The sequence below is a fragment of the Clytia hemisphaerica genome, unplaced genomic scaffold, assembly GCF_902728285.1.
Source record: "Clytia hemisphaerica strain Z4C2 unplaced genomic scaffold, Clytia hemisphaerica genome assembly, whole genome shotgun sequence".
NCBI lineage: Eukaryota > Metazoa > Cnidaria > Hydrozoa > Leptothecata > Clytiidae > Clytia > Clytia hemisphaerica.
In genome coordinates, this window is record NW_027103555.1 from 36,295 (window position 1) to 61,711 (window position 25,417).

Sequence of the window (25,417 nt, forward strand, 5' to 3'; positions counted from 1 at the left end):
TCAAGAGATTTTAAGTCAATACTCTCAATGAATGGTTACACAAAATTATTCATCTTTGAACGGTGAATCATTCAAATCTTGCTTTAGCTAGGTGATAAATGTTCTTTTGCATCAGTTAGGTTGCCATATGCAGTGAGTGATCTTGGTTTTTAACTGTTATCATAAATTTCGAGTAATTGAAACAATAACAAGACGACTTAAAGTCGAAAATTTCGCCTAGAATTTAAACTACATAGAAAAAACAAGAAGTAGAGATTGAAGCCAATTTGAAATCTACTTTACATCGAGCCTTGATGAAACAATTTTACAAGAACAACGAGGCTTAAAATCGCTAAAAAAAGAGACCAATTTAAGAACAACTGTTGTTTAATTTTTAAGAACTAATGAACAAAGGTAATATCACCGTCTTTCAAAAGTTATTTATTTGATTCTTAGCAAATGCTTGTATAAGAAAAATGAATATGCTCATATTGTGCGCCATCTCTTGTTTATTTTGTAAGAGCTAATTACCGAAAGGTATATTACCGTCTATCAAGAGTTATTGATTTGATTCTTATGAAGTAAATGCTTAAAAGAATAATAAATATGCTCATAATGTGCGCCGTCCCTTGATTACTTTGTAAAAACTAATTACCGAAAGGTATATCACCGTCTATCGAGAGTTATTGATTTGATTCTTATAAAGTAAATGCTTATAAGAAAAATAAAAATGTTCATATTGTGTGCCATTGCTTGTTTACTTTGTAAGAGCTAATTACCGAAAGGTATATCACCTTCTATCAAGAGTTATTGATTTGATTCTTATAAAGTATATGCTTATAAGAAAAATAAATGAGCTCATATTGTGCGCCGTTCCTTGTTTACTTTGGAACAACTAATTACCGAAAGCTATATCACCGTCTATCAAGAGTTATTGATTTGATTCTTATAAAGTAAATGCTTATAAGAAAAATAAATATGCTCATATTGTGCGCCATACTTTGTTTACTTTGTAAGAACTAATTACCGAAAGGTATATCACCGTCTATCAAGAGTTATTGATTTGATTCTTATAAAGTATATGCTTATAAGAAAAATAAATATGCTCATATTGTGCGCCATACCTTGTTTACTTTGTAAGAACTAATTACCGAAAGGTATATCACCGTCTATCAAGAGTTATGGATTTGATTCTTATAAAGTATATGCTTATAAGAAAAATAAATATGCTCATATTGTGCGCCATACTTTGTTTACTTTGTAAGAACTAATTACCGAAAGGTATATCACCGTCTATCAAGAGTTATGGATTTGATTCTTATAAAGTATATGCTTATAAGAAAAATAAAAATGTTCATATTGTGTGCCATTGCTTGTTTACTTTGTAAGAAATAATTACCGAAAGGTATATCACCGTCTATCAAAAGTTATTGATTTGATTCTTATAAAGTATATGCTTATAATAAAAATAAGTAAGCTCATATTGTGCGCCATCCCTTGTTTACTTTGTAAGAACTAATTCACGAAAGGTATATTACCGTCTATAAAGAGTTATTGATTTGATTCTTATAAAGTAAATGCTTATAACAAAATAAATAAGGTCATATTGTGCGCCGTTCCTTGTTTACTTTGGAACAACTAATTACCGAAAGCTATATCACCGTCTATCAAGAGTTATTGATTTGATTCTTATAAAGTAAATGCTTATAAGAAAAATAAATATGCTCATATTGTGCGCCATACTTTGTTTACTTTGTAAGAACTAATTACCGAAAGGTATATCACCGTCTATCAAGAGTTATTGATTTGATTCTTATAAAGTATATGCTTATAAGAAGAATAAATATGCTCATATTGTGCGCCATACCTTGTTTACTTTGTAAGAACTAATTACCGAAAGGTATATCACCGTCAATCAAGAGTTATGGATTTGATTCTTATAAAGTATATGCTTATAAGAAAAATAAATATGCTCATATTGTGCGCCATACTTTGTTTACTTTGTAAGAACTAATTACCGAAAGGTATATCACCGTCTATCAAGAGTTATGGATTTGATTCTTATAAAGTATATGCTTATAAGAAAAATAAAAATGTTCATATTGTGTGCCATTGCTTGTTTACTTTGTAAGAAATAATTACCGAAAGGTATATCACCGTCTATCAAAAGTTATTGATTTGATTCTTATAAAGTATATGCTTATAATAAAAATAAGTAAGCTCATATTGTGCGCCATCCCTTGTTTACTTTGTAAGAACTAATTCACGAAAGGTATATTACCGTCTATAAAGAGTTATTGATTTGATTCTTATAAAGTAAATGCTTATAACAAAATAAATAAGGTCATATTGTGCGCCATACTTTGTTTACTTTGTAAGAACTAATTACCGAAAGGTATATCACCGTCTATCAAAAGTTATTGATTTGATTCTTATAAAGTATATGCTTATAATAAAAATAAGTAAGCTCATATTGTGCGCCATCCCTTGTTTACTTTGTAAGAACTAATTCACGAAAGGTATATCACCGTCTATCAAGAGTTATTGATTTGATTCTTATAAAGTATATGCTTATAAGAAAATAAAGAAAAAATCAAAACTGTGGAGCTAAAGACACAAAGATATATGACGTAATCCAAAGAAAACCCGCGAAAATCGTCCGTGGTTATACGAGCGTGTAATTTGTAAATCAAATTTAGTGAGTTCGTCCACCGTATCAAGCACTTTCGTTTTCTAATTTTTTTTCCGATGACACCGCCGCCGCCGCCGCCGCCGCAGAAAGGCTATCGTAATACTGAGAAATTAATGGCGAAATTAATAAATCTTCTCATCTATCTTATTTTTCTTGCCAACACAACATCCATCTTCCAAATCTTTGACCCAAAATAGGTTCGAGTGAAAAGGTTTTGTTTCAACAACATCACGAGTGTGGTAGTTTGAATGAGATAATATCAATGAAGAACCACAAATTTGAATTTTGAAGAATTATTATTGTAGTTGTAGATGTAATCTACATCAAGTATCATTTGCTGCTTGCACTTTGCAGTATAAACTTTCGACAACTTTCTAATTTCTAACAACTTTCTAATTTCTAACAACTTTCAGGAGGCTTCCAATTATTACTTTCCAACCCACCCTAGCTAGATGGTGGGTAAACGGTTTTCCAAAAAAGTTGAAAAGGGCGGGGTTCAGAGAGTTTCTAGATTTAGGGCGGGGTTGGTGGCAAAGGGTGGGGAATTTTTTCGAGGGTGGGGTTGAAGACTTTTTTCGAGGGTGGGGTTGAAGACTTTTTCCTTCAATTTTTACCAAAAAGGATACTAATTTTAGATTTAAAGTATATCATTTGCAAGAAAGTACTTTAAAAGTATTTTTAATGCAAACAAAAATAATGTCACACTCATTCGGAGTTATGATTATAATTTTTATTTCTTTCAGAATTACTAGGTTTTAATAATGGTGTTGCATTTCAATTTTTTATTTCTTTTCTGTATAGAGTTCCAGTTGCAATTTCAAAAATGCCTAAGGAAAGAGTTGCCAAAAAATCGAGGACTCACCAACAAACTCGTACAGAGGGAATTCAATTCAATACAGGACTTGGTCAGCATATTTTAAAAAATCCTTTGATAGTCAATGCTATCATTGAAAAAGCAGCAATCAAGCCGACAGATACAGTTCTTGAAGTTGGTCCTGGAACAGGTAATATGAGTGTTAAGATCATGGAAAAGGGTAAAAAATTAATTGCTTGTGAAGTTGACCCAAGGATGGCTGCAGAACTTCAAAAGAGGGTCCAAGGTACACCTGAAGCTAATAAATTACATCTTCTGGTTGGTGATGTTTTGAAAGCTGATCTTCCATACTTTGATTGTTGTGTTGCTAATCTTCCATATCAAATCTCATCTCCATTTGTTTTCAAACTTTTACTCCACAGACCAATTTTTAGATGTGCAGTACTCATGTTTCAGCGTGAATTTGCACTCAGGTTGGTGGCTAAACCAGGGGATAAATTATATTGTCGTCTATCAATTAATACGCAATTGTTATCCAAAGTTGATCATTTAATGAAAGTGGGGAAAAATAATTTCCGACCTCCGCCCAAAGTGGAATCTAGCGTCATCAGAATTGAACCCAAAAATCCTCCACCGCCAATCAACTTCCAGGAATGGGATGGCCTTGTTCGTATAGCATTTGTCAGAAAAAATAAGACCTTGAGTGCATGTTTCAGCTCTAAGGCAGTCATCGAAATGTTGGATAAAAATTATAAAATTCATTGCTCTATGAACAGTATTATGGTAGATGAGGATTTTGATATCAAAACAAAAGTCCAAGAAATTTTACAAGAAAATGAATTCAACAAGAAACGTGCAAGAACCATGGATATAGACGATTTTCTTCAACTTTTAGACAAGTTTAATAAAAATGGAATACATTTTGCATGAAAATAGAAATTATAAAAAAAAATGATTTGAATGTGTCTCAAAAAGGATATATTAATTTTATGTTTCATTTTTTTTTTGGTGTTTTTAAAAGTAACTTGTCATGGTGTCTTTTTTAATATTTTTATCAATTTCTGCACTATGTATACTGTGTAACTACGTCATCTTTTTTCAAAGTTTGAAAACTCTTGTATGTTTAGGAAAACACAATGCATTGTTTTGTTTTAGACAAATCAGCTGCATCTATTTGGACTCAAAGTTTTTGTCTCCTTATTATTATTTCTTTATTTTACTTTATTCTTTTTTACAGGGTATAAAATAAATAACAAAAAATAAGAAAAATAAGATCACATTTTTTATAGAAGATGGCAATGGACCCTGCACTTTTGAAGGAATTCAATGCATTCAAAAAGAAAAGTTTGGCAACACCTAGTGTCGAGGCTAAAAAGACTCCAAGCTCTACTGTTTCTAAACCTTCATCATCTAAAAGAAAAGTCAAGAGAAAGAATGAACTACCTGCCCAGCTTTTACAGCAAGCTAAGAAACAAGCACAGCAATCACAATTTAATTACAAAACACATGCTCCTTTGAAATCCAAAAGTAGATTTGCTATTTTGTCATCGTGTGTTGACCATTTGAAAGGAAACTATCAAAAAAGAATATTCGAAGGCTACACGCTAGATGAATTGTTAGATATCACAAAGAATACAGACATTAAACCCCACGATAAAGAATGGTTATTTGTTGCACTGAGAGAAAACCCTAAAATTGGTATTGATGATGGAAAGTATATTTTCAAGCCTAAATACACGTTGAAAGACAAGAAATCATTAGTGAAGCTTCTAGACAAGCATGATCAAAAGGGACACGGTGGCATTCTACTTGATGATATTAGAGAGGGTCTACCTAATGCTGATGATATCATAAAAGCAATCGCTGACAAAGTTACATTTGTCACACGCTCAAATGACAAGAAAGCTGTTTTGTTTCATTATGATCCCAGTATGGCGGTCAGTGTTGATGAGGAATTTCAAAAACATTGGCGTAGTGTTGCCGTTGAAGGGTTAGCAGAGCCTGATATAGAGAAATATTTGAGTAGCAGTGGTATCACAACTATGCAAGGTGTAGCACCCAAAGCGCAGAAAGCTCAAAAGCGTAGAGGTGGAAAACGTAAAAGGACAGGCAAACTACACAATGACCATTTACAAAGCCATGTTTTGAAAGATTACTCTGAAGTTCCTAAGAAAGGTACTCACTAGATTAAAACTAAAAAGTACAATGAAAGGCTGGTCATAACATTGATGAGTGCAATTTGTTCGGGTTTGGTACGGTGGAATTAGAAAATCAGATTCCCAGTTTATTATTTAAGAATTCACGAGTTTTTGATATAATATACTTTTTTTTTAAGTAATGAGATTGTATTGTTGTAACCTTCTTAAACTTTTTTAATTTTAATAAAAAAATTGCCCTTTTTGTTTTTATCCTTTCTTTGTGTAGGATTTAATTTTTAAAACCTCTTTTGGAACTTGAATATCTTCTTACCAAGGTTTCTTATCAATCACTGTTGATTAGACAAATGATCGTCATATTATATGTTGAATCCAAATCTACTTGAATCAATCTCCCGGTTTTTTTAAATGCTTTATATTTTGATACACATCTAGAAACTCTTCTTCCTAAGTGGCTCTATCCTTGATGATGATTTCCATGTATTATTTTCATTCATTTTCATTTTCAGAAAGAACTAATCAAATAACATGAAAAAACTATTAACATTACATGAAATAATACCATCAAGGAAGATGGCATCTTATTGACAGTTCGTGTGATGTTTCATCCATCTACACCAAAATGTTTTCATCAACAAAAGCATCACAATGTGAGTTCATTCTGCTGTTGACACAACAGCTTAAATCATATTTATTCTGTTTAAAGTTGATCCTCTGCATAACTCAATACTCAAACCGTTCCCATCTCCCTTCATAGAAAGTCCTTTGCTGGGGTACTCAGTTGCTGATATACGATATAAGATATACCTTAGCCAAAGAGTCAGGATTGAGAGGATGTTTTGGGGCTCTTAGAGTGCCAAAGTGAAATCTTTCCTTCAAAAATTTCTGAGAACCGTGACCCTTTGAGGCCTTTGAGAGATTGATTTTTCGATTCTTTGTGTAAATTTGGGATTTGGGATTTTGTAAATTTGTGGGATTATTTTGGTATCCGAAAGATTTTCAAAGGCTTTAAAAAGGTCAATTTAGTGATCGCAACCATTACTTTTATTGTTTCAATTCAAAATGAGTGGAACCCGATCCTTTTTGGGTATAAAACATTACGCCATGAATATCACGAATAGAGTGCTAAATGTAGCTGCTTGGTATTATTAAAGTTGTCTTAACTACAAGGAAGATTTGTGAAGCTGACTTTTGAATGGCAAATGTGCTCTCTCTTTTTCATGTTCGGACCATCATAATTCTAAAAAAAGAACATAGATTTTTTAAAGAGATGAAAATAATGTTTTGTTTTCTCTCAAAACATTGTTGAGAGATTTTTATTTTCAAATTTACTATAAACTAACAGACAGTCTAAGTAAAGCTCAAAACTTTCAGTTTGACTGATAAACCAAAAGGACATCGCATTAGAGAACCTTGTGTTTTGAAGAGTATGGATCCCAACAACTGTAAGATCCTTCACTTTTTTTACCTTTTAGGGGAATCATTATACAATATTGGTTCCTTTTGTTGTTTTTTTTACCCTAATAAGGCCGTATTTTTAAGATTTTTCAAAATAAATCTCTAATCTAAGAGTGTTTTTGTGAAGTATTCTTTCTGAGTTGTATTCTTTTTATTAAAGTCGTCACAGATTCGGATTCTTGTTCCCAGAATCCTCTCCTAGAAACTGAAAAAAATCGACTAAAAATTGTGAAATGGAACTTCGGTCCTTAATTCAATCCCCCATCATCAAGTTCTCAAGTTCTCACCAGGTTACTGAGACAGGAGTGCTTGTAGAAAAGATATATAAGAGTGGAGATGTTTTCTTCATTTCTCATCTTTATCATTCATTATTTCTGCTGATCCATTCTTAGATATCTTTCGAACAAGTATAAAATCCCAATTAATCCAGAGCCTATTAGAAGTTGCATTCTTTTTTGGAACTGCTCTTGATTGAACTGGGACAGCATGTTTCATTCATGCCTAGTCCTTGACTATAGCAGATCAGTAGTAGAGCATTCGCCTTGAAACCATTTTTTTCTTGGTAAAACCCTTGGTCGCATCCAGTCAAATGGATAATTGGCTTTAATTACAGTGTGAATCTCCATAACTTGAACCTATAGAACTCGAAATTTCTTCCAAGTTGATGACAAACTTGAAATTCTAATGTGTAGATAATTGATTTGTTGTTAATAAGCGCGAAGTCAGGCTGGGTTGCATTTTATAATTTGCTACCACTAACCCAAATACCCCCAATAACCTAAACAATGCGTAAATATGGTGGAGATTTCGCTAACTTCATAACCTGTACTATTCGAATGTCTCCTTGACTTAAACGATTTCCTCCGGCCTGCATGCTATCGAGCTTTGAACACTCTAACATAATACATGTTTTTTATAGGAACAAACTATTTAAAAACATAAGGCTTCGATGGCTAAAATATGAAGAACAAGTTAAGAACATTTTAATGCCTTGCGGACTCTAAAACAACCTATTTTCTTAGAAAAATGGACAGAAATACTCACAAAATGGTGAAAACAAGAACATGTTAACATTTTTAGGCTTTTAAGAACATCCGAAGGCTTCAAAAATTTTAAATGCTCTTATAAAAAACCGTGTAACATACTTGAACAGATAGTAATTCACCATTTTCTCATTTTTGTTGTAGTTACCGCCAAGATTAACCAACTGAATGACTTCAGTGCTCGACTCAATGCAGGTGGTGTCAACATTGAAGTGATCAGTAGAGAAATCGTAACATCTTTGAAATATTTCGAAACACAATTAATAAGGTCAGAAATTATTAGATCTTAGTGATCTTTTTCATGGAAATGCCAGAAATGATGTTATAGATGGATAGATTAGAGCCGATATTTTTACGTGGATAGCCCAGTCATCTAGGACTTTTAGACAGTCTTTCAATTGCTTTCACGGGATCCACGGCCAGCCGACTCGGTTATCCATAAACTGAACGGAACATTGGAAAGAGCGGGGATTTGAACCGCGAATCCCTGGTTTAAGACGCTGACCCCTTTGTCCACTTGCCCATCACTCCGTTAGTTCAATCCCTAATTCAATATTCTAAGAACAAACATTTTTGCACGAATTATTCATAATGGGATCAATGATTTAGTTCGAAAGATTCTAATACAATTGGTGGAATTCTCTAATTATGCAGAGAGAGCTCATGTTTTTTGAGTAATCTTGTGTATTGAAAGAACTTTTTAGTGACCTCTTATCTATTGATGATTCTTATTTGACACCCCTCAAGTTCTTGAATTCTCAAAACTTTTCATCTTGTAAGAAATAAAGCTAGTTAGATATACAAGTAACTTTTCTCCATGAAAAATATTTTTTAATCAGTTTTAATACACCTTTTCGACTGTAGCCGCCAATTGCCGTGCGGTCATTTTTTTGTCCGTTTTACCACCCTAAAACCGTCCCAGTCTTTTTTTTTTCGCGCCTTAAGACAAAAGAAAAAAATGTAAAAAAAGGATTGTATCGAGTTTAGGGTGTTAAATTAAATAATAAAGTGGCACAGGCTTGACCACGTGACTACGGTCGAAATAGTGTATTGCATTATAAACGTTTGTAATTTTCAGTTGGATCAAAGATTCCGATCCATGTTACAAGCCATCAGAATGTGACTTCGATCGAAACCAGTTCCCCAATGTCGACTATTTACATTTAATGCAAGCTCTACTCGATTTGATACCTAACCTTCACAACGAGCAAGACGCCGAACTGAACAATTTAGTTCTACGTACAATAGCATGCATTGTACCATTCATCGATAAAGAAACACTTCTCAATCTGTTGGTGACCTTATCAGATACTCTGTACGATGTACAACAATTTTTTCATCTTAAAATCGTGGATTTACTCTCACAATATTTCATCCCGTTTGTTTATGGTTTTATGACGCACGACAAGTCGGACGATTTGGCGGAGATTAATCTACTAATACCGGCCATTTTGAGTAACGTCTTGGACGCCACTTCGGAGCCGGCATCGTGGACGAAGGTCATGGAATGTATCATGAGATTTAAGAAGAACGCATCTACTGATCTTCTCATGGTTTTAGCGTATGGTAGCAAAGAATCACTAAAAGCTTCGTTACATCTGCTAAACCGTTATTTTCCACCTGTCGATATAGGTATACTTTTAATTAACTTCGGATTAGGCCAAATTTATTGTTCTATGGATTTGACCAACCCTGTTTTTTCTAAAATCAAAAAAAAAAAATTTGTAAAGCTAGAAGATGGATTTGAAAGTTCTTTTTGCAGATTATTTTTAACTGAACATGTAAATTCATTCTCATGTGAAAATTTATACGCCTTCCAGTATCTTACGATTTTCACACATACCGCAGATGAGATGGAGTTTTTGGACCTACCCCGGTGGGGTGGAGGTCCTATAAATTCACCTCTGTCCGTCCGTCCGTCTGTCCGTTCGTTACCAGCTTTTCTCGAGATTGAATCATAGGAATCATTTGATTTTTGGTACAAAGGTGCAAAACGGTGGTGGCCAAAATGTGACGGAGCCCGATTTTCGAAAGAAAAAATTTTTGGGCAAATTTGGGCCAAAAAACGGCTAAAAATCGGGTTTTTTGGACTTTGTGAAAAATTGGATCATTAAATTTTTTTGCTTTTTTGCATGAAAGTAGGGTACCATCATAGGTAAAAGATGGCTCAAGCAGATTTTTGAAAAAAAATTTATTTGGCTTGAAAAGCGCATGTTTATCTATAAGAATCACTATTAATAAGCATACATCAATGTTCTTAGTCAAATTACTCAATTTCTTTATGAGATAGAAGTTTTTTTTTGCTCATGAGGGCTTACTTTTGAAGAATATGTGTGTTTAGACATGCAACTTTGGTTGCTTGGCGTGTTTTTAGTTAAAAACTGGCCAAGCTCAATATTTTTTTATACGCACATTATCAAATACTTACGTATTAGCTTTTCTCGAGATTGACTCTTTCATTCTTTAAGACTTTTTGCACAAAGATGAATAACTATAAACCCTCGAATGTGACGGAGCCCAATTTTCGAAAAAAAAATTGTTTTTGGGCAAATTTGGGCCAAAAAACGGCTAAAAAGCGGTTTTTTTGGACTTTGTGAAAAATTGGATCATTGATTTTTTCTGATTTTTTGCATGGAAGTAGGGTACCATTATAGGTAAAAAATGGCTCAGGGAGATTTTTGCAAAAAGAATTGTTGGCTCAAAAACCGCATGTTTATCTATAAGAATCACTATTAATAAGCTTACATTAATGTTCTTAGCCAAATTACTCAATTTTTTAATGAGATAGATGTCTTTTTATGCTCACGAAGTCTTGAATATGAAAGAATATTTCAAGAGCATGAAATTTTGGTTTCTAAACGTTTTTTTAATAAGAAACAAACGACTAATTTCAATAAATCGTCACTATTTGTGTTCTGAATGATTGTTTAACGTTCATGCTCACGTAGATATCAATTATATATGTGTTAAATGCATAACCAGGTAGGTCCATAAAAGTATCACTTGTTATGATCCATTTTGCTCAAAGAAGTTGCCAAACATGCGAAGTTTTTTTTAAACACCTGGTATTTTATAGAGGTTTTTCACGTTTTGTTTTCTGCCAATATGAAAGCAAGCTTCGAATCCGTAGGGTGATCGGGGGTGGGGGTCCGAATAAACAGGGGGGAGGAAAATTTTCTAAATTCTAATAAGCGGGGGGGGGGGTAATTTGAAGACAGAATTTTTTTAATTGATATCAATCTCAACAACAAAAAAGAAACTTTAACAAATGAACACGTAAAATAAGAACCAATACTAACAAAAAGGAAAATTTAAGCAATTTTAAGGTCTATCTACACTATAATAAAGTATTGAATTATTTGAATTTAATTAGCGAGGGGGGTCTTAATAAGAGCGGGGGGATGGTTTTTTTTTCTCTTAACAATTAGTGGGGAGGACGTCTGGATTCGGGAGACAAGAGTAAGTAAACTAAACATCTATAAAGTCATTTCTCTTTTCAGCCAGTATCAAAGCTTATCAGTCACCTCCATACGAAAATATCAGACCTTATACTTGCCAATATCAAGAATGTTCAGGTTCAAACAGAGATGCCGTCATTGAATGCCTTGATCCCATAATATGTGCCAGATACAATGATTCACCACCTCCGATGTATCTTTGCCAGAAATGTCACGATAGCATGGATCGTATGGAAAGCCCAATGTTCATCCATGTCAACCAACCTGCTGATTTGGTTTCTCAGATATGTGATAATAGCAATTGTCGGTTCGGATTCATGAAAGCATTGTATTTTTGTTTCTCGTTGGACTGTATCAAGAGGAATGATTATAAACCGATTCGCCTCTGTGAAGACTGCCATCAAAGGTATTACTTCCTCACTTTTCCCCTTCGAATATCATAAAATCAGAGATTTTTCAAAGCACTTTTAGCTGGGGCCGTTTTGTATATTTAGATTGAGTTTCTTTTGGTGCTATTAGCCAACAAATAGGCCCTGGATAAAATTGAGTTGGGGATACAGAGGTGAGAGGCCCCAAAAGATTAATGTATGAGCTAAAGTCCGAAATAGGCCAATGTTTTGACAAAATGGAAAGTTTTTTTCGGATTGAGTTTTATGAACTCAATGTTGGATTGAGAATTTTGAGTATACTGTAAAAAAGTGCTTAGAAAAATCCCTGAACGCTATCATTACATTTTTAACTTTTTATTACTTTATATATCTATCTGTTGACACGTGTTTCGTCCTTCGGAGGACTCATCAGTGCGACTCGGTAAGCGAGCATAAACTACTGTTGTGCCCAGAGTGCTAAAAACACCATTACAGCCTTATGCTCTATTCTGCGGACATGTTTCTTTCCAGTTCTTTTTAACTTTAATCCTTCCAATTTATTAGGACCCACTGTTCAAAATTAAATTACTTTCATCGTAAAAGTTTTTTATCATTTTCTTCAAAATGAAGTACAGTTAAATCTCACTATTTCGAACTCAAATGGGGAATCTGATTTGTTCGAGTTACAGAGACATTAGAATTGTAGAAGGTATTTTAAGAGGGTTTCTTCTTGACGGGGGCTGGGAATTAGTTCGAATTATAGAAAAATTCGAATAATCAGGAATAATAAAGGTTCGAAAAAGCAAGAGTCTGCTGTATCTGTTTGCGGAGTTTTTTTCTTACAATTAATCCTTGAGATCACCGTCATCTGGAATTTATTGAATATTTCATTAATGAAGCATCAAAATTTTAGTTTTTTTGTAATTGTATAAATTCGTAGGACAATTATGAATTAAAGGAAATTTTTTAAAATGATTGACTAAAACCACGCGTTTATGAAGAACCTGACTGACCAAAAATGTAATTACATGAAAATTAGTTATTTTTTAGTAAAATTTTTTTTCATTTTCTTCGAAATGAAATATCTTTTTTCGTAGTTTTTTTCTCATAATCAGCCTTGAGATCACTGTCATCTGGTTCTCTTTTGATCTCTTTAGATTACACGCTGACTTGCATGAGCCTCACATCAATCATGAATGTTTGAAGGAGCTATGGATCACTGGTAATCCTGAACAAACTTATCTGGTTGATGCTATCATTCGCCTTGGTATGGAAGCTCAACCTAATTTCCAAGAAAAATGTTCTCGAATGGGGTAAAAAATGATTGAAATATTACATTTTTGGACCTACCCCGGTGGGGTGGAGGTCCTATAAATTAACCCATGTTCGTTCGTTCGTTAGTTAGTGTGTTAGTTACCAGCTTTTCTCGAGATTGGCTCATTAGTTTTTTCTGATTTTTGGCACAAAGGTGCATGACCATAAACCCTCGAATGTGACGGAGCCCGATTTTCGAAAAAAAAATTTTTTGGGCAAATTTGGGCCAAAAAACGGCTTAAAAACGGGTTTTTTGGACTTTGTGAAAAATTAGATCATTAATTTTTTCTGATTTTTAGCATGAAAGTAGGGTACAATCATAGTTAAAGGATGGCTCAAGCAGATTTTTGCAAAAAAATTTTTTTGGCTCAAAAATCGCATTTTTATCTATAAGAACCACTTTTAATAAGAATACATCAATGTTCTTAGCCATATTATTATTATTATTATTTCTATTATTTTTTTTACGATGAAAATGTCACGGTGGAGGGTAATGGTTAATCTATATCTATAAGAATCACTATTTATGAGCATATATCAATGTTATTAGCCAAATTGTTTTTTTATTATTATTTTTTCTAATAGAAGAAAGTGTCACGGTAGAGTGCGACGGTTTGACTTTTCTGGAAACCTTATTTATTAAGCTGTGCATTTTTCTGATAGTGGTTTTTATAAAGAAAAGCGCTTAATAGCCTTTTTATTTCTTTTTCAAAAATCTTTTTCAATAATAGTTTCTCTCAATAGATATGCTTTCATTTTCTTTATTTTTTTGTATTTTGACCAGTTATGTCTTATGTGTTTCATTGTTTCAATGTTCACTGATTAGTTTGATAACCAGGTAGGTCCATAAAAGTATCGCTTGTTTATAACAACAGGACTTTTCTAGTTTAACGATTTCAGTGTTTTTTTCAAACTAACATCCATCCTACGGGTTATCTGATATTCCGATGGCGGATTGGCGGCCGCCCACACTAAAGCTCTAAAGGAGCGGGCCAATTTCCCATAGGAGAGGAATGGTAGTCGGCCTTTGATGTGCCGCATCCCAAGTCGGGTTCAACTAGCCTTGGGCGTAAACCTGAAAATATTTCACTTGGACCCGCCAATCTCCGAAAACGAGGTCTGACTTACCAGACCTCCCGCTGCAAAATTCCGTAATCTAAACCTTCCAGATGTTGAGAATTTTTGCGATCTTCAGAGCTTTAGCGTGTCGGATGAAAGTTTCTGCATCTGGGTGCCAGATAATCCTAAGGGCTGTTTCACAATTAGCGATTTATTAGTGGATTATTTTAACGACCAGACTTGAAATAAAGCTTCAACTAAGGAGGTGGTGCCAGAGGTGACTTAATTGCGTGCTCGCTTTGCGTTCGACTTGACAGAGCCATAACCCTTAACCTTGCGGCAAGGAGTTGAGCGCCCTACCATTCCCGACACGACTCCGTTTTATCTTTTTGTTGAAAACATTTTACTTTAATGGGATAAATTTTCGCGGGATAAAATTTCACGGTTTACCTCACCCGCGAAATTTTAAGATTTCGTGGGGACTTAATTTTGAGGATAGCACTATAGTGAGACAATATTTTCACGATTTTGCGCCTTTTTACGCCAAATTATGCATGTTGGCTGTCGTTAAAGTATTTCACAAGTATCACAACTCTCTTTCATTGTTTTTGCTATAAAAAAGGAAAACTAAAATGATGTCAGGTGGAAGAAACCTCATCGCATCGGTAAGCAAAACATGATCGAAAAGTAACCAAGCGACCTTTTTTGTGTTTTTCAATATCCTGTTTTCTCCTCTTTATTAGACTTGATCTTGACGTGGAGATAGTTGACAAATCACAGCAAGACTTACTACAATACATTGGAAAGATATTCACGAGTTTACATGGATTGCTCTTACTCCAAAAGACTTGTCCTTATCCACCAACAGTCTATCATTTGGAACATCTAGGAAGACTGGTTGCTATGCTATTCGTGTGGGTGGAATCCGTAGATTACGCCTCGCATCACGAGGCGGTAAAAATCGTTAATCCCAACCGCCAACAGGCGGTGGCGTGGCTGAACAAAGTGGCGGCGCACGATTTTAATTTCTATTGTTCCTGTTTATTACCGGCTCCGCCCAAACATGCGAGGGTTGGGCACCCGTGGAACATGTTGACAAGCGTGCTGCGGAAAGATATGGAGATTTTACAGCGGATCACCACACTGGCCAAGTATGGTTTAGTACCTGAAAATGTAAGTTCAAACTCTTTTCAGCTCTTCAAGAAATAAACGATTTTGTAGTTTTGCTTTTCACTTCACTATCCTTTTAAGTATGGCTTGAAGCGAACGCGTTTTTCCTTTCCAACAATTTTAATTGCTGGGGCCTGGAGAAAAATGTTTTCTAGAGTAAAAAAACTCAACTGCCTATCAATAAAGGTTTTTTTACACGACTGATGAAGACCATGTGTACACTTTATTTATATTCGTTCTTTCCTTCGCCAGGTCTGGGAAGAAATAATGCCACATTGGTTCCACGAGATCAAAACTGCCATCCCGGTGTCTGAAATCAAGAAATTCAAAACCATCTTGTTGTAAGTTGTTCTCTAATTCTATATGTAAGTTCTGATATTCAATACGCTTTATTATTCGATGAAAATCGAATTCCCAAAAGTCAAAAAACCGGTTCCCATTTACATGACTAGCACTATACGGGCTTGATTACATTTGTCGACTTTGTTTTACCTTTACAATAGCACAATGAAGCCTTGCTGATGTATATCTTTCTTATCACTCAGGGAACTTTTCGACATGAACTCGGAGACACGTCCGGAGTACGCTATCAATTTCATCCGAAAGAATCTCGAATCATCCATCTTGAAGCAAAGTCAAGAAGCTCTTGTATGGGTTCAGGTCAGTATTCATTTGAGCAGCCTACCATATTTAGTCATGTCTCCTGGTCGTGAACACGTAAAAATCTAGCAGTCGGTGCATGAAGGTAGAATATCCAGCTACAGTTCTCCGCAAGGTTGTGGGTTCGTTCCCAGATGGGTCAAACTAAAGATTCCCAAAATGGTAGTTGATGCATCTCTGCTTGATGCCCAGCAACTAAAAAGACGGTTCAAGAGTAAATGGAGAAATCCAGGGAAAGAAATGGCACCCTCTCTTACCTTCGGGTAGACAGCTAGAGAAAAGGAGTCTTCGGATCGCCCTCAACTGCGATCGCAAACTTACTTACTAAGCTTTCAGAAAAAAACGAATGTTCTGATGTGCTTTCTTGCTAAAGAAAAGGGCTCATCATCAGTAATACCGTGAGTTGGTCTAATGTCGACATCCCTCTTCTAATTCCAACACCCAGTTTTAGAGATAGGAATAATAGAAAGGTCAGAATCACTGATATTCCTCTCTAATCGCTAAGCAAACAAAAATAGTTTTAATCAGTGATTCCGACCTTTCCGTTATTCCCATCTCTAAAGAAGGGTGTCGAATTTAGAAGAGGGGTGTCGACTTTAGACCAACTTACGGTACTATGGTTAACATGAAACCACGACCAGCTAAAAATTTTAAAGTAAAAAAGTGCGACTGATAAACCGAAAATTTTCACCATCATAATCTTAATCAGAAAAATAACGAGAAAAGATGTTAAAATTATCTATATTTCGTTTATTTCTAATAGAACACATTTTTCATGAGAAATAAAATGGGTGGCATAAAACTTGCTCCCCTGCCCAGAAATAAAAAGTTAGCAACCTTTGCAGCAGTTTACAGGGAAGTTCTTCCATCTCAGACGGATTTCCGTCCCAAGAAAGTATATAAAAGGCGTTCCAGCCTAATTCACCGAAAGTCCAAGAGTATGTGCTAATTGGCTATTTAAAATCCATTTTCCGTCTCAGACCAAGTTTCTTGCTCATACGAAAAGTTTCGCTTTGATCACTTTAATTAATTCGCTGTTATGTTTCAGATTCTTTCCTATCTCGATGTTCAACTGGAAATCACATCTCTCATTGAAATGTTCATCGAACTCTTGCTCAACAAAGATGACGGTTTGTCGGCCGTTGATAATAACATACAATCTGTATTCTCCTTTCCTGATAAAGACACCATCCATAAAGTTACGAGTAGTGGTACTCTGTCGCGTCAGAATTCACTCCATTCTACACCGTTGAAATCACCGCTGGGTGCAACGTTACTGAGTTTGAAAACCGTTCAAGATGATCTGTCAATCAGTATCCTCATGTTAGATGTCTTGATTAAACAGGTAAGAAAGCAAACACAGTACACCTTTTCGACCTTAGTCGCGCGGTCAGGCGTGTGCCACTTTATTATTTAATTATCCCCCCAAACTCGATCCAATTATTTTTTGACACATTTTTCTATTGTCTTTAGGTGCGAAAAAAAGACTGGGACGGTTTTAGGGTGGTAAAGCGGACAAAAAAATGCCCTTGCGGCAATTGGCGGCTACGGTCGAAAAGGTGTATACATTACTATGTCGACATCTAACGTCCCGGCTTTGTACCAAAATTGTTTTTTGAAGTTTCAAACAGATACACAGTTGAGAGAGATTGGATTTTCATCGAACAAAGAAGCGTATCAAATAGAAGAGCGTCGTTTAAGAGCGTTTCTTGTTAAACGGCCCTCGAATAAACGCCTCTCCTAAAAACCCTAAAAATTTGATAAGCGCTCTGGACTTCGGACCTACTTGTTTGTTGAATTGCTTGCTTATTTCGCACAAATGTCGAGACAGATAGAGAGAACCAGAGACAACTTTCAGTTTCAAAGACAACAAAATCGTATAAGATCTAACTCAGCCATTCTAACCAACTCATGAATTCTTACTTTTAAAAGCTGACGCTGCAAAAATCACCATCAGGTAGCGTCTACATTGCTGATAAAGAAAGTATCTCATTAAACGTGCTCTTATCGCAAATCCTTGACCAATCATTTGAGGGTGAACACGTGGAGTTGCCAGGATTCAGTTGTCCAAGATGTCAAATAATGAACACTGTTTTTTACTTGGTTGCATTGCTGGTTGATCTGGCAATCAAAAGACAAGTGACGTTAGATCAAGCTAAAACAGAATATACCAATAGTGTCATTTCTCGGAGAAGTGAGTTATGGTTTTTATGTTTTGAACCACAGATCTATAAAGCCCGAAGGGCTAGATAGGCAACTTTAAGCTTTCTCCAGCAAAAAATAAAGTGAAGCAAAAATTTGACTTTTTAAATTTCGTGCCGATGGATAAGATCTAGCATTTTAATTGTTTTCGGAGCGCGAGATAAAAAAAGTAGGCGGCAAACGCTCTTTCGCATCTCTCAAACCAGTGAAATTACTTGTTGTCACGTGATTTCTTTGGTAGGAAATCTTACCAAAACTTGCTTCACTTTTTGGTAAAGGCCGTGGGTCTAGCTTTGAACTCCTTGTATGTTTGATCGTCAGTGAAAGTTTAATTTTCTGACCGTAGCCAAGGGTGACCCGAAAGCTCTCTACGGAACTTTGGCTTTTAACCACAAATCTATAAAGCCCTTGACCAATCAGAAGTTTCGTGGATTTTCGAAAACGATGGCAACAATATCTTTTGCGATGTTTTTTGCTTGGACAAGCTTAAAGCACTTTATCTAGCCCTTCGGGCTTTACAGAAATCTGTGCTTTGAATTCCTTTTAAAGATTCTGATGAGGTGGTTGATGCCATTTGGCCTATCTTTATATTTATGAATACACCGAGCTCTTTCAAATGTATTAATAACTGAGCTTTAAGGACAGGAAAGTTATAATAAACTATCAATTTTTACCTGTTTGTACTAGTTTTATAGATTCCAAATGTTCTAATTTTTCGGTCTCTATTCCACAACTTTCTAGATTCAAGCAGTGCTTCCAGGAAATCAAGGGACACAACCTCCTTGAAAAGTCGCTTCAGTAGCGGTAAGTTTGGTTAAACACTTTTAGCAAAATCTACCAGAATGAGGTCTTTTACTTAGGGGGCTCTGAGACTTGGGACTCAGACTATGAGAACTTACAAGCGAACCACTTTGACAGTCCAAGAACTGTAAAAAGTATGAAATGACGAGTATAAAAATTAGACGTAATCGCTACTGTTTTCCAATTTTGACCAGTGAGTTTTATGATCACATGTTCAGAATCCAAGAATGGAAGCCGCTGCAATGCTACTCTGTACCAGAGTGTATATCACGTTTATCGCTTCGTAGTACACTCTGTGCGCATTGTCTGTTTGATAAATAATTTCCGTACGGAGCCCTCTGCGATGAAGTCTGATTTATAAATAGCAACACTTCTCTCATCGTCTCCCCTCTCTCACCAACACTCTATTGCAGCGGTCGGTTTAAAAAATCTCAAGTGGGAAAAGACAATGACAACAGACCCTCTACGGCAATGAATTTTGAAAGTAGCTGTAGATACTGGGTCTGTGTACATACAACTGCAATGCTTGACGTGTATATTTGACATCGACCATGTGACCAGTTAGCAAAATTTTCGTTCATATTTTGACCATGTTCTTTATTCAATCGACATATTTGACACAATTTTATATTTCACTAATGAAGTTTTCTCTTTCTGTAGGAACTCCAGTGAACACTTCAAAACTTGATCAAACACCATTAGTGGGCAGCCATAATGATGACGTCATCATAGAAGAAGATGAGAACGATCGCGGGGCGGCGGCCGCCAATTCAGTTGTTGACGGTGCCGCCAAATATCTAAAGGAGAGAGTTTTCCGTGTGGAGTCGGGGCGTTTCAAATCGGATATAAGTGAGAGCAGTTTGAACAGTATTCCGGAATTGCAGATCTTGGAAAGACTTTTACAGGTTCGGCTTCTCAGTTTGCTGAATTTTCTTCTTCCTTTTGGTTCATTCGTCCTTTCATTCGTCTTTTAGGACGAATGGTGAAGTTTGCATGGTTATTGTCATAATGATAATTGATTGAAAGATTGTGTCATATCTCGTACTTTGATAAGAATTCTAAGAACATTTCTAAAATTTAACCAATCATAACAAATCTTCCATTCTGCACATACCACGTTCTGCTCTAAAGGAATATGGCCAATGTGACGATCTGACCTGATCAAAGCGCTGCGCCAATCTGGGCAGATTTTCTTACGGTTTCATGACCTTTAGAGGGCATACGTGCCACCGTGGGGTAATCAGAATCTGCTTGGAGATTATCTCAAACATGGTAAAGTTCTTTACTCTCGTTCTCACAGATATCTTATATAAAACACTAGGTAGAGCTTTCCCTACCCTATTAGAAGCAAAATAATTCGCCATCTTGAATGAAGTGACGTCACAGTTTAGCTTGCGCGATCCTTGAAATTTCTAAGTCATTACACAGACAAAAACCAAGGTTTCTGCTGTGATCTGCTTTCAGCAAAGACGGAGCATCATTTTGCTTCACCTGTTATGGTTTGGAAAAGATAGAGAAGCTCTATATATTGTTTTATATAGGATATCTGTGTCTTGTTATCCATTTACAGGAGCTTTCAGAATGTCATGAATCGTCAGTAGTAGTGCACATTTTAACATCTCTGGACATCCTTTGTATTCGTGGTGAATGTTTAGAAATGGTGGCTGACCAGGACCTGGATTTGCTGGAGAAATTGCAGCGACACCAACTCATTCCAAAGTAATTTTTGTTTCTTTTGTTTTTTTCTTTTCAAACATTTTTAATCGATTATAACGCCATACAAAAGTAACTACTGCTTTTCCAGTGCTGCAAATAACAGTGGGTGACCGGTAATTACCTGTCATTTTGTGGTTTCTACTGTTCTACTGTTCATTCTGGTACGGGTTACTGGTTTCTTGTAAAAAAAACCCGCTTTAGGGGGGGGGCAAGAGCGCTTGTTACACTTGCAAAATTACTGGTCAACTGAAATTCCCTTATTTGAAGCACTATTTTCACGGAACCTCTTTTTGCTATTTTCGGACTTTATCGTTAAAATTCTATATGATGTTTCGAGAATCTCGGCAAAAAGTAGCCGTTATCAAACGCGAAAATAAGTTCCTTAAAAACGTCAATTCCATTACTCTCGGGTACTTAATAGCCGGGGGGGCCGCTAATTAATTTTTCGAAAATTTTCCACCCAGGACATTCTTATTCCAACCCCCCCGCTTATTGATTTTTGGGAATTTTTTTTTGAAAGTTCCCTCTTTTGTCCTAATTCTGCTGTATTAGCCTCCTTTTCGAAAATTTTCCACCCAGGACATTTTTATTCCAACCCCCCCCCGCTTATTAATTTTTGAGAATTTTTCCAACTCCCCTGCTTATTCCAAACCCCCCGGCTATTAAGTACCCGAGGGTACCTAAGACGGCGAAGATTAGCTTGTTGAATTTGATTGTCTAAAAATGAAAAACTACAACAGGCTTTTTCTGCAAGGTCACTGATACTATTAAGAATTTCATAGAATTATATTATATATTCAATTTTATTCAGCTTGTGGCGTCGCTTGGAATCGACTAATTCCAACATTGGGCGGACTGTTGTACCATTGCTTTTACATTGTGCATCGTTACCGTACGGTGCTGATCATCTTTGCCAATGTATGGAATCTGATTTCACAAATGATGATTGGAAAACAAGATTCTCTGCAGGTTTCGATCTATTTTTCTTTTCTTTTCTTGTTTTCCGTAATCATGAGAATCTAAACACCCCTAAACACCCCTTCTCACAGACCCGGTAGGATTTTTTTAGATAGTGGGGGTAAAAATAACGGACCAAAACTCAATGGGGATTGATTTTCCCATGTTTTTTTAATGGCTGGGGATTTGAATTCCATTGTTTTCGGCAATTTTTCTGGTGGTAAGGGGTCCCGGTGAGTCTGTGAGAAGGGGGTGACGTATAATGACGTGACCGAAAAAAGACTGGGTACCTTATCGGGGAAAATTTTCGTCGGGGAAAAATATTCGTCACTTGGCCAAAATTTCGTCACTTTTCCCCGACGAAGAATCCCCCGATTAGGTATTTGCCAATAATTTTGAATTTCAACAATGAAGTAGTGGGAAACGCCGGGACTATTTTGGGTGCTTCCGTATAATAAAAAACATACATGCATATACCATTCTAGTTGACAAAGTTGGATTATTATGTCAGTTTATTGAAGCACGGAACATCAAAGAAGGAAAGGCGAAATCAGCTGTCGTCCATGCTGTTTGTTACATGACCATTGCTATGGAGGACATCAATAGTACTGTGTCTACCCGAGCAAGAAGCGTACTCCAATCCATCAAAATCTCTTCACTGAAGGTTTGTCCACTGACCTTTATATTCATGATATGCACCACTGCAATGACTTCACGAAATTATGCAATTTTTCTGTTTTTGTTCCACCCAATACGTCACTTTTTCTATTGTTTAAGTGACGCATTGGGTGAAATTTTTTTAAAGTTTTCAGAAGACTCTCCAGTGGTGCATATCATGAATACCCTGGGCAAAGTCTTTCAATCCTGGCAAAGCAAAATCTTTGATCGCAGTTTTTTGAAAAGTGGTACCCTAATGGCGGCGGCACTACTCAATAGCGGTGCATCGAGAGCGCTAGATCTACTTTCCATAAAAAACTTTTGATGATGTAGCGCTGTTAGACGTTAATTTTTAACACTGCAATGGCTTCTTTACGGGTACCAATTCAAAAAAGAACTTCGATCAAAGATGGTGGATATAGCTTGGTCCAGGGATATATAAAGGTCAGTGGGACAAAGTCTTTCAATCCTGGCAAAGTAAAATCTTTGATCGCAGTTTTTTAGAAATTTGTTCCCTAATGGTAGCACTACTCAATAGCGGTGTAAATGCATCGAGAGCGCTAGATTCACTTTTCCTAGAATGCTTTTGAGGATGCAGCGCTGTTAAAAACATTAATTTTTATTATTGCAATGGGAGATACCACTTTCAAAAAAAACTTTGATTTAAATCAACATTTTCTTAGTAGCCATTTAAGAAATTTGTGGCCAGGTTTGTTCTCAATTCGTTATTTCCAAAATTGAGCCTCATCTTCTTATTTTCATAAAATTGTTCTGATAGAATTTCTCTTAATAAACAAAAGTGTGAAAACTTTTGAAATCTTTTTACAGCCTGTCTACGGATATATGAAAGAACACTTTGTGAAAGTTGTGGAAGATCGTTTGGTGTTACTGAACGCTTACCGGACGCTCCACATGGTCATACCAGAGTCGTCACCTTTGAGTGGTACACTACTGCTGGACCTTTTGAAACTGGCTAAATATGTGGATGATAAAACTATTGAAACTCATATCAAGAAAGAATTACAAAGAGGCAGTACTATAATGGATACTTCTATTGATCCCGGTAAGAATGATACTAATTGGTAAAAAGACGTTTTCAAATAAGATGGTAGCTTAACTGTGTCAATATAATAATAAAAAACTACCGGTAACCGAGGCACTATAATGGATACGTCTATTAACCCGAGTGATAATGATATTTTAAGAGCCCATAATAATTCATAAACTCGATACTTGGAGTCGTTGTTTTTACACAGGGTTTAGTTACTTCGACCGTTTTCATTTTGCGTCTAATGATCAGTGGCGTTGTGGGAAAATTTTTCTGGAGGGGCCAAAGTCAAATTTTTTTAAATGCCCCCCCCCCCCAATTTTCCAAAGCAGTGCCCCCACCCACCAGTTTCTAAACTTTTACTAATTCATTTGCCTAGGCATAATAAGGAAGGAAATATTTAGTGGGGAAGAGTAGATATATCTTTGATGAATGGAAAAGGGAAAAACAGGCCCCACCATGGTTAGGGCCGACTAGAAAATTTTGAAAATCGTCTGCTAAGATACCCTAAATCACTAGATAAAAATAGACAAATTTGACACTTGCTAGAGTGAAAAGAAAGTTAAAGAAGCAATGTGTAATGTGAGCGAAGCGAGCGAAAAAATTTATGTTTTATGATTTCAATATTGTTGTCAGCAAATTGGTCTTGGGGCGCAGTTAGATTTTCATTTAATAATGCTTTATTGTACACAAAAAAAACTTTTAAATTAGCTAGATTGCAAAGAAGTTACCAATTAACTGTATTGCGAGCGAAGTGAGCGAAAAAAATTGCAATCATCTCAGTAAAATTGGTTCTGGGGCACAATATAAGGCGCATAAAGTATGATTTTTAAGATTGGGGCGTTTAAAAAAATCTCTTTTGACGCCCCTTGCTCTTCGACGCCCCTTCAAAAAAGCTCCGCTGGGGGGGGGGGGCATGCCCCCCCCCTGCCACAACGCCACTGCTAATGATACTAAATTCTTGGCAACAGTGCTTTGAAAACGAAAGGTTTTGTGCATTTCGCAAAACAGTGTCTTAAATATTCGCTTCAAAACTCCAACAGGCTACGTACAATTCGAACGCCGAGGAAACCAATTTATTCCATAGAATAAATGGACCTCTTAGAATTACAAGGTTCGTATCGTTTGGCTTAATTAAGGGAGCGCTGGCGATTTTGTATTGAATGCGTTATAGTTCTATTTACAGGAACTTCAAAAACAGGAGTTCAGTAACCCTCTAATTTTGGTTTCATTTAGAGTGCTTGCCAATGTACACTAGGAAGTCAAGAGAGCAACGTGCACGTTTAGGGCAGCAAAGTCAAGCGCCCATCAACTGCTACCGGCGTCATTTGACTATACAAACCGGAACACTATGGATTGATGGACCACGTGACTCAGGTACCATAAACTCTCTGAAAAGCGACCACTTGTAGTCTGTATGCAGCAATATGAAGGGTTCAATCCTTAGCAGTGTCTCACCAAGGTCTTCAAAAGTGATAGTCGATACAGTGTACTCTCGTTAATTCGAAGTCGAACGGGGACTGGAAACAAGTTCGAATTACAGAGAGATTCGAATAATAGAAGTTCGAATTAGCGAGAGTTCACTGTATGTGTCTGCTTTTAGCGATCCGTAGTTTAAGAGATGTATCAAAGGTAACCGAAGCAGCGTAGCAAAGAAATGGCGGAAAAGATATAGCTAGCTATCGAAAAAGATGGTTTTGAACAGTTATCGTAGATTTCCTCTGACTTAAATAGGCTCTCTAATTAACTAAATGTAATTCAACAACTTTGGTCTCCCATCACCATCTAATGTCTCTTATCGAGATTCCGGTATTTCTAAGTGCGGTGAGAAAAATTATTTTGGAATTACATAGCATATGTTTTCT

The 25,417-nt window shown here is 35.9% G+C and overlaps 3 protein-coding genes across 4 annotated transcripts in view; all 3 read left to right on the forward strand.

Moving 5' to 3' along the window:
* The first annotated feature begins 3,445 nt into the window (after positions 1-3,445).
* On the forward strand, positions 3,446-4,462 carry LOC136800433 (dimethyladenosine transferase-like). The gene has a single exon (XM_067057090.1). It carries the CDS (start codon positions 3,495-3,497, stop codon positions 4,413-4,415), a length of 921 nt encoding a protein of 306 aa, XP_066913191.1. The 5' UTR covers positions 3,446-3,494; the 3' UTR covers positions 4,416-4,462.
* An 80-nt stretch (positions 4,463-4,542) lies between these two features.
* On the forward strand, positions 4,543-5,878 carry LOC136800434 (general transcription factor IIE subunit 2-like). The gene has a single exon (XM_067057091.1). The coding sequence runs from the start codon at positions 4,778-4,780 to the stop codon at positions 5,669-5,671; it is 894 nt and encodes a 297-aa protein (XP_066913192.1). The 5' UTR covers positions 4,543-4,777; the 3' UTR covers positions 5,672-5,878.
* A 276-nt stretch (positions 5,879-6,154) lies between these two features.
* Positions 6,155-25,417, forward strand: part of LOC136800447 (protein unc-79 homolog) — a 50,178-nt gene continuing 30,915 nt past the window's right edge. Inside the window, exons 1-17 of one of the 2 annotated variants that reach the window (XM_067057105.1) lie at positions 6,155-6,291; positions 8,287-8,410; positions 9,221-9,774; positions 11,643-12,006; positions 13,126-13,281; positions 15,085-15,514; positions 15,764-15,852; positions 16,057-16,171; positions 17,220-17,516; positions 18,104-18,365; positions 19,115-19,177; positions 19,835-20,079; positions 20,745-20,893; positions 21,702-21,859; positions 22,333-22,511; positions 23,333-23,567; positions 24,789-24,929. In XM_067057105.1, coding sequence (XP_066913206.1) covers positions 6,264-6,291; positions 8,287-8,410; positions 9,221-9,774; positions 11,643-12,006; positions 13,126-13,281; positions 15,085-15,514; positions 15,764-15,852; positions 16,057-16,171; positions 17,220-17,516; positions 18,104-18,365; positions 19,115-19,177; positions 19,835-20,079; positions 20,745-20,893; positions 21,702-21,859; positions 22,333-22,511; positions 23,333-23,567; positions 24,789-24,929 — 3,589 coding nt within the window. In that variant the 5' untranslated portion in view covers positions 6,155-6,263. Of the gene's footprint in view, positions 6,292-7,008; positions 7,087-8,286; positions 8,411-9,220; positions 9,775-11,642; positions 12,007-13,125; positions 13,282-15,084; positions 15,515-15,763; positions 15,853-16,056; positions 16,172-17,219; positions 17,517-18,103; positions 18,366-19,114; positions 19,178-19,834; positions 20,080-20,744; positions 20,894-21,701; positions 21,860-22,332; positions 22,512-23,332; positions 23,568-24,788; positions 24,930-25,417 lie in introns of those variants that run through there. The other variant, XM_067057106.1, reaches the window with a different exon arrangement.

What these genes read in the sequence shown, in the direction of transcription:
- LOC136800434 (XM_067057091.1), top strand. Translation starts at nt 4,778, where the DNA reads ATGGCAATGGACCCTGCACTTTTGAAGGAATTCAATGCATTCAAAAAG.
- LOC136800433 (XM_067057090.1), top strand. Translation starts at nt 3,495, where the DNA reads ATGCCTAAGGAAAGAGTTGCCAAAAAATCGAGGACTCACCAACAAACT.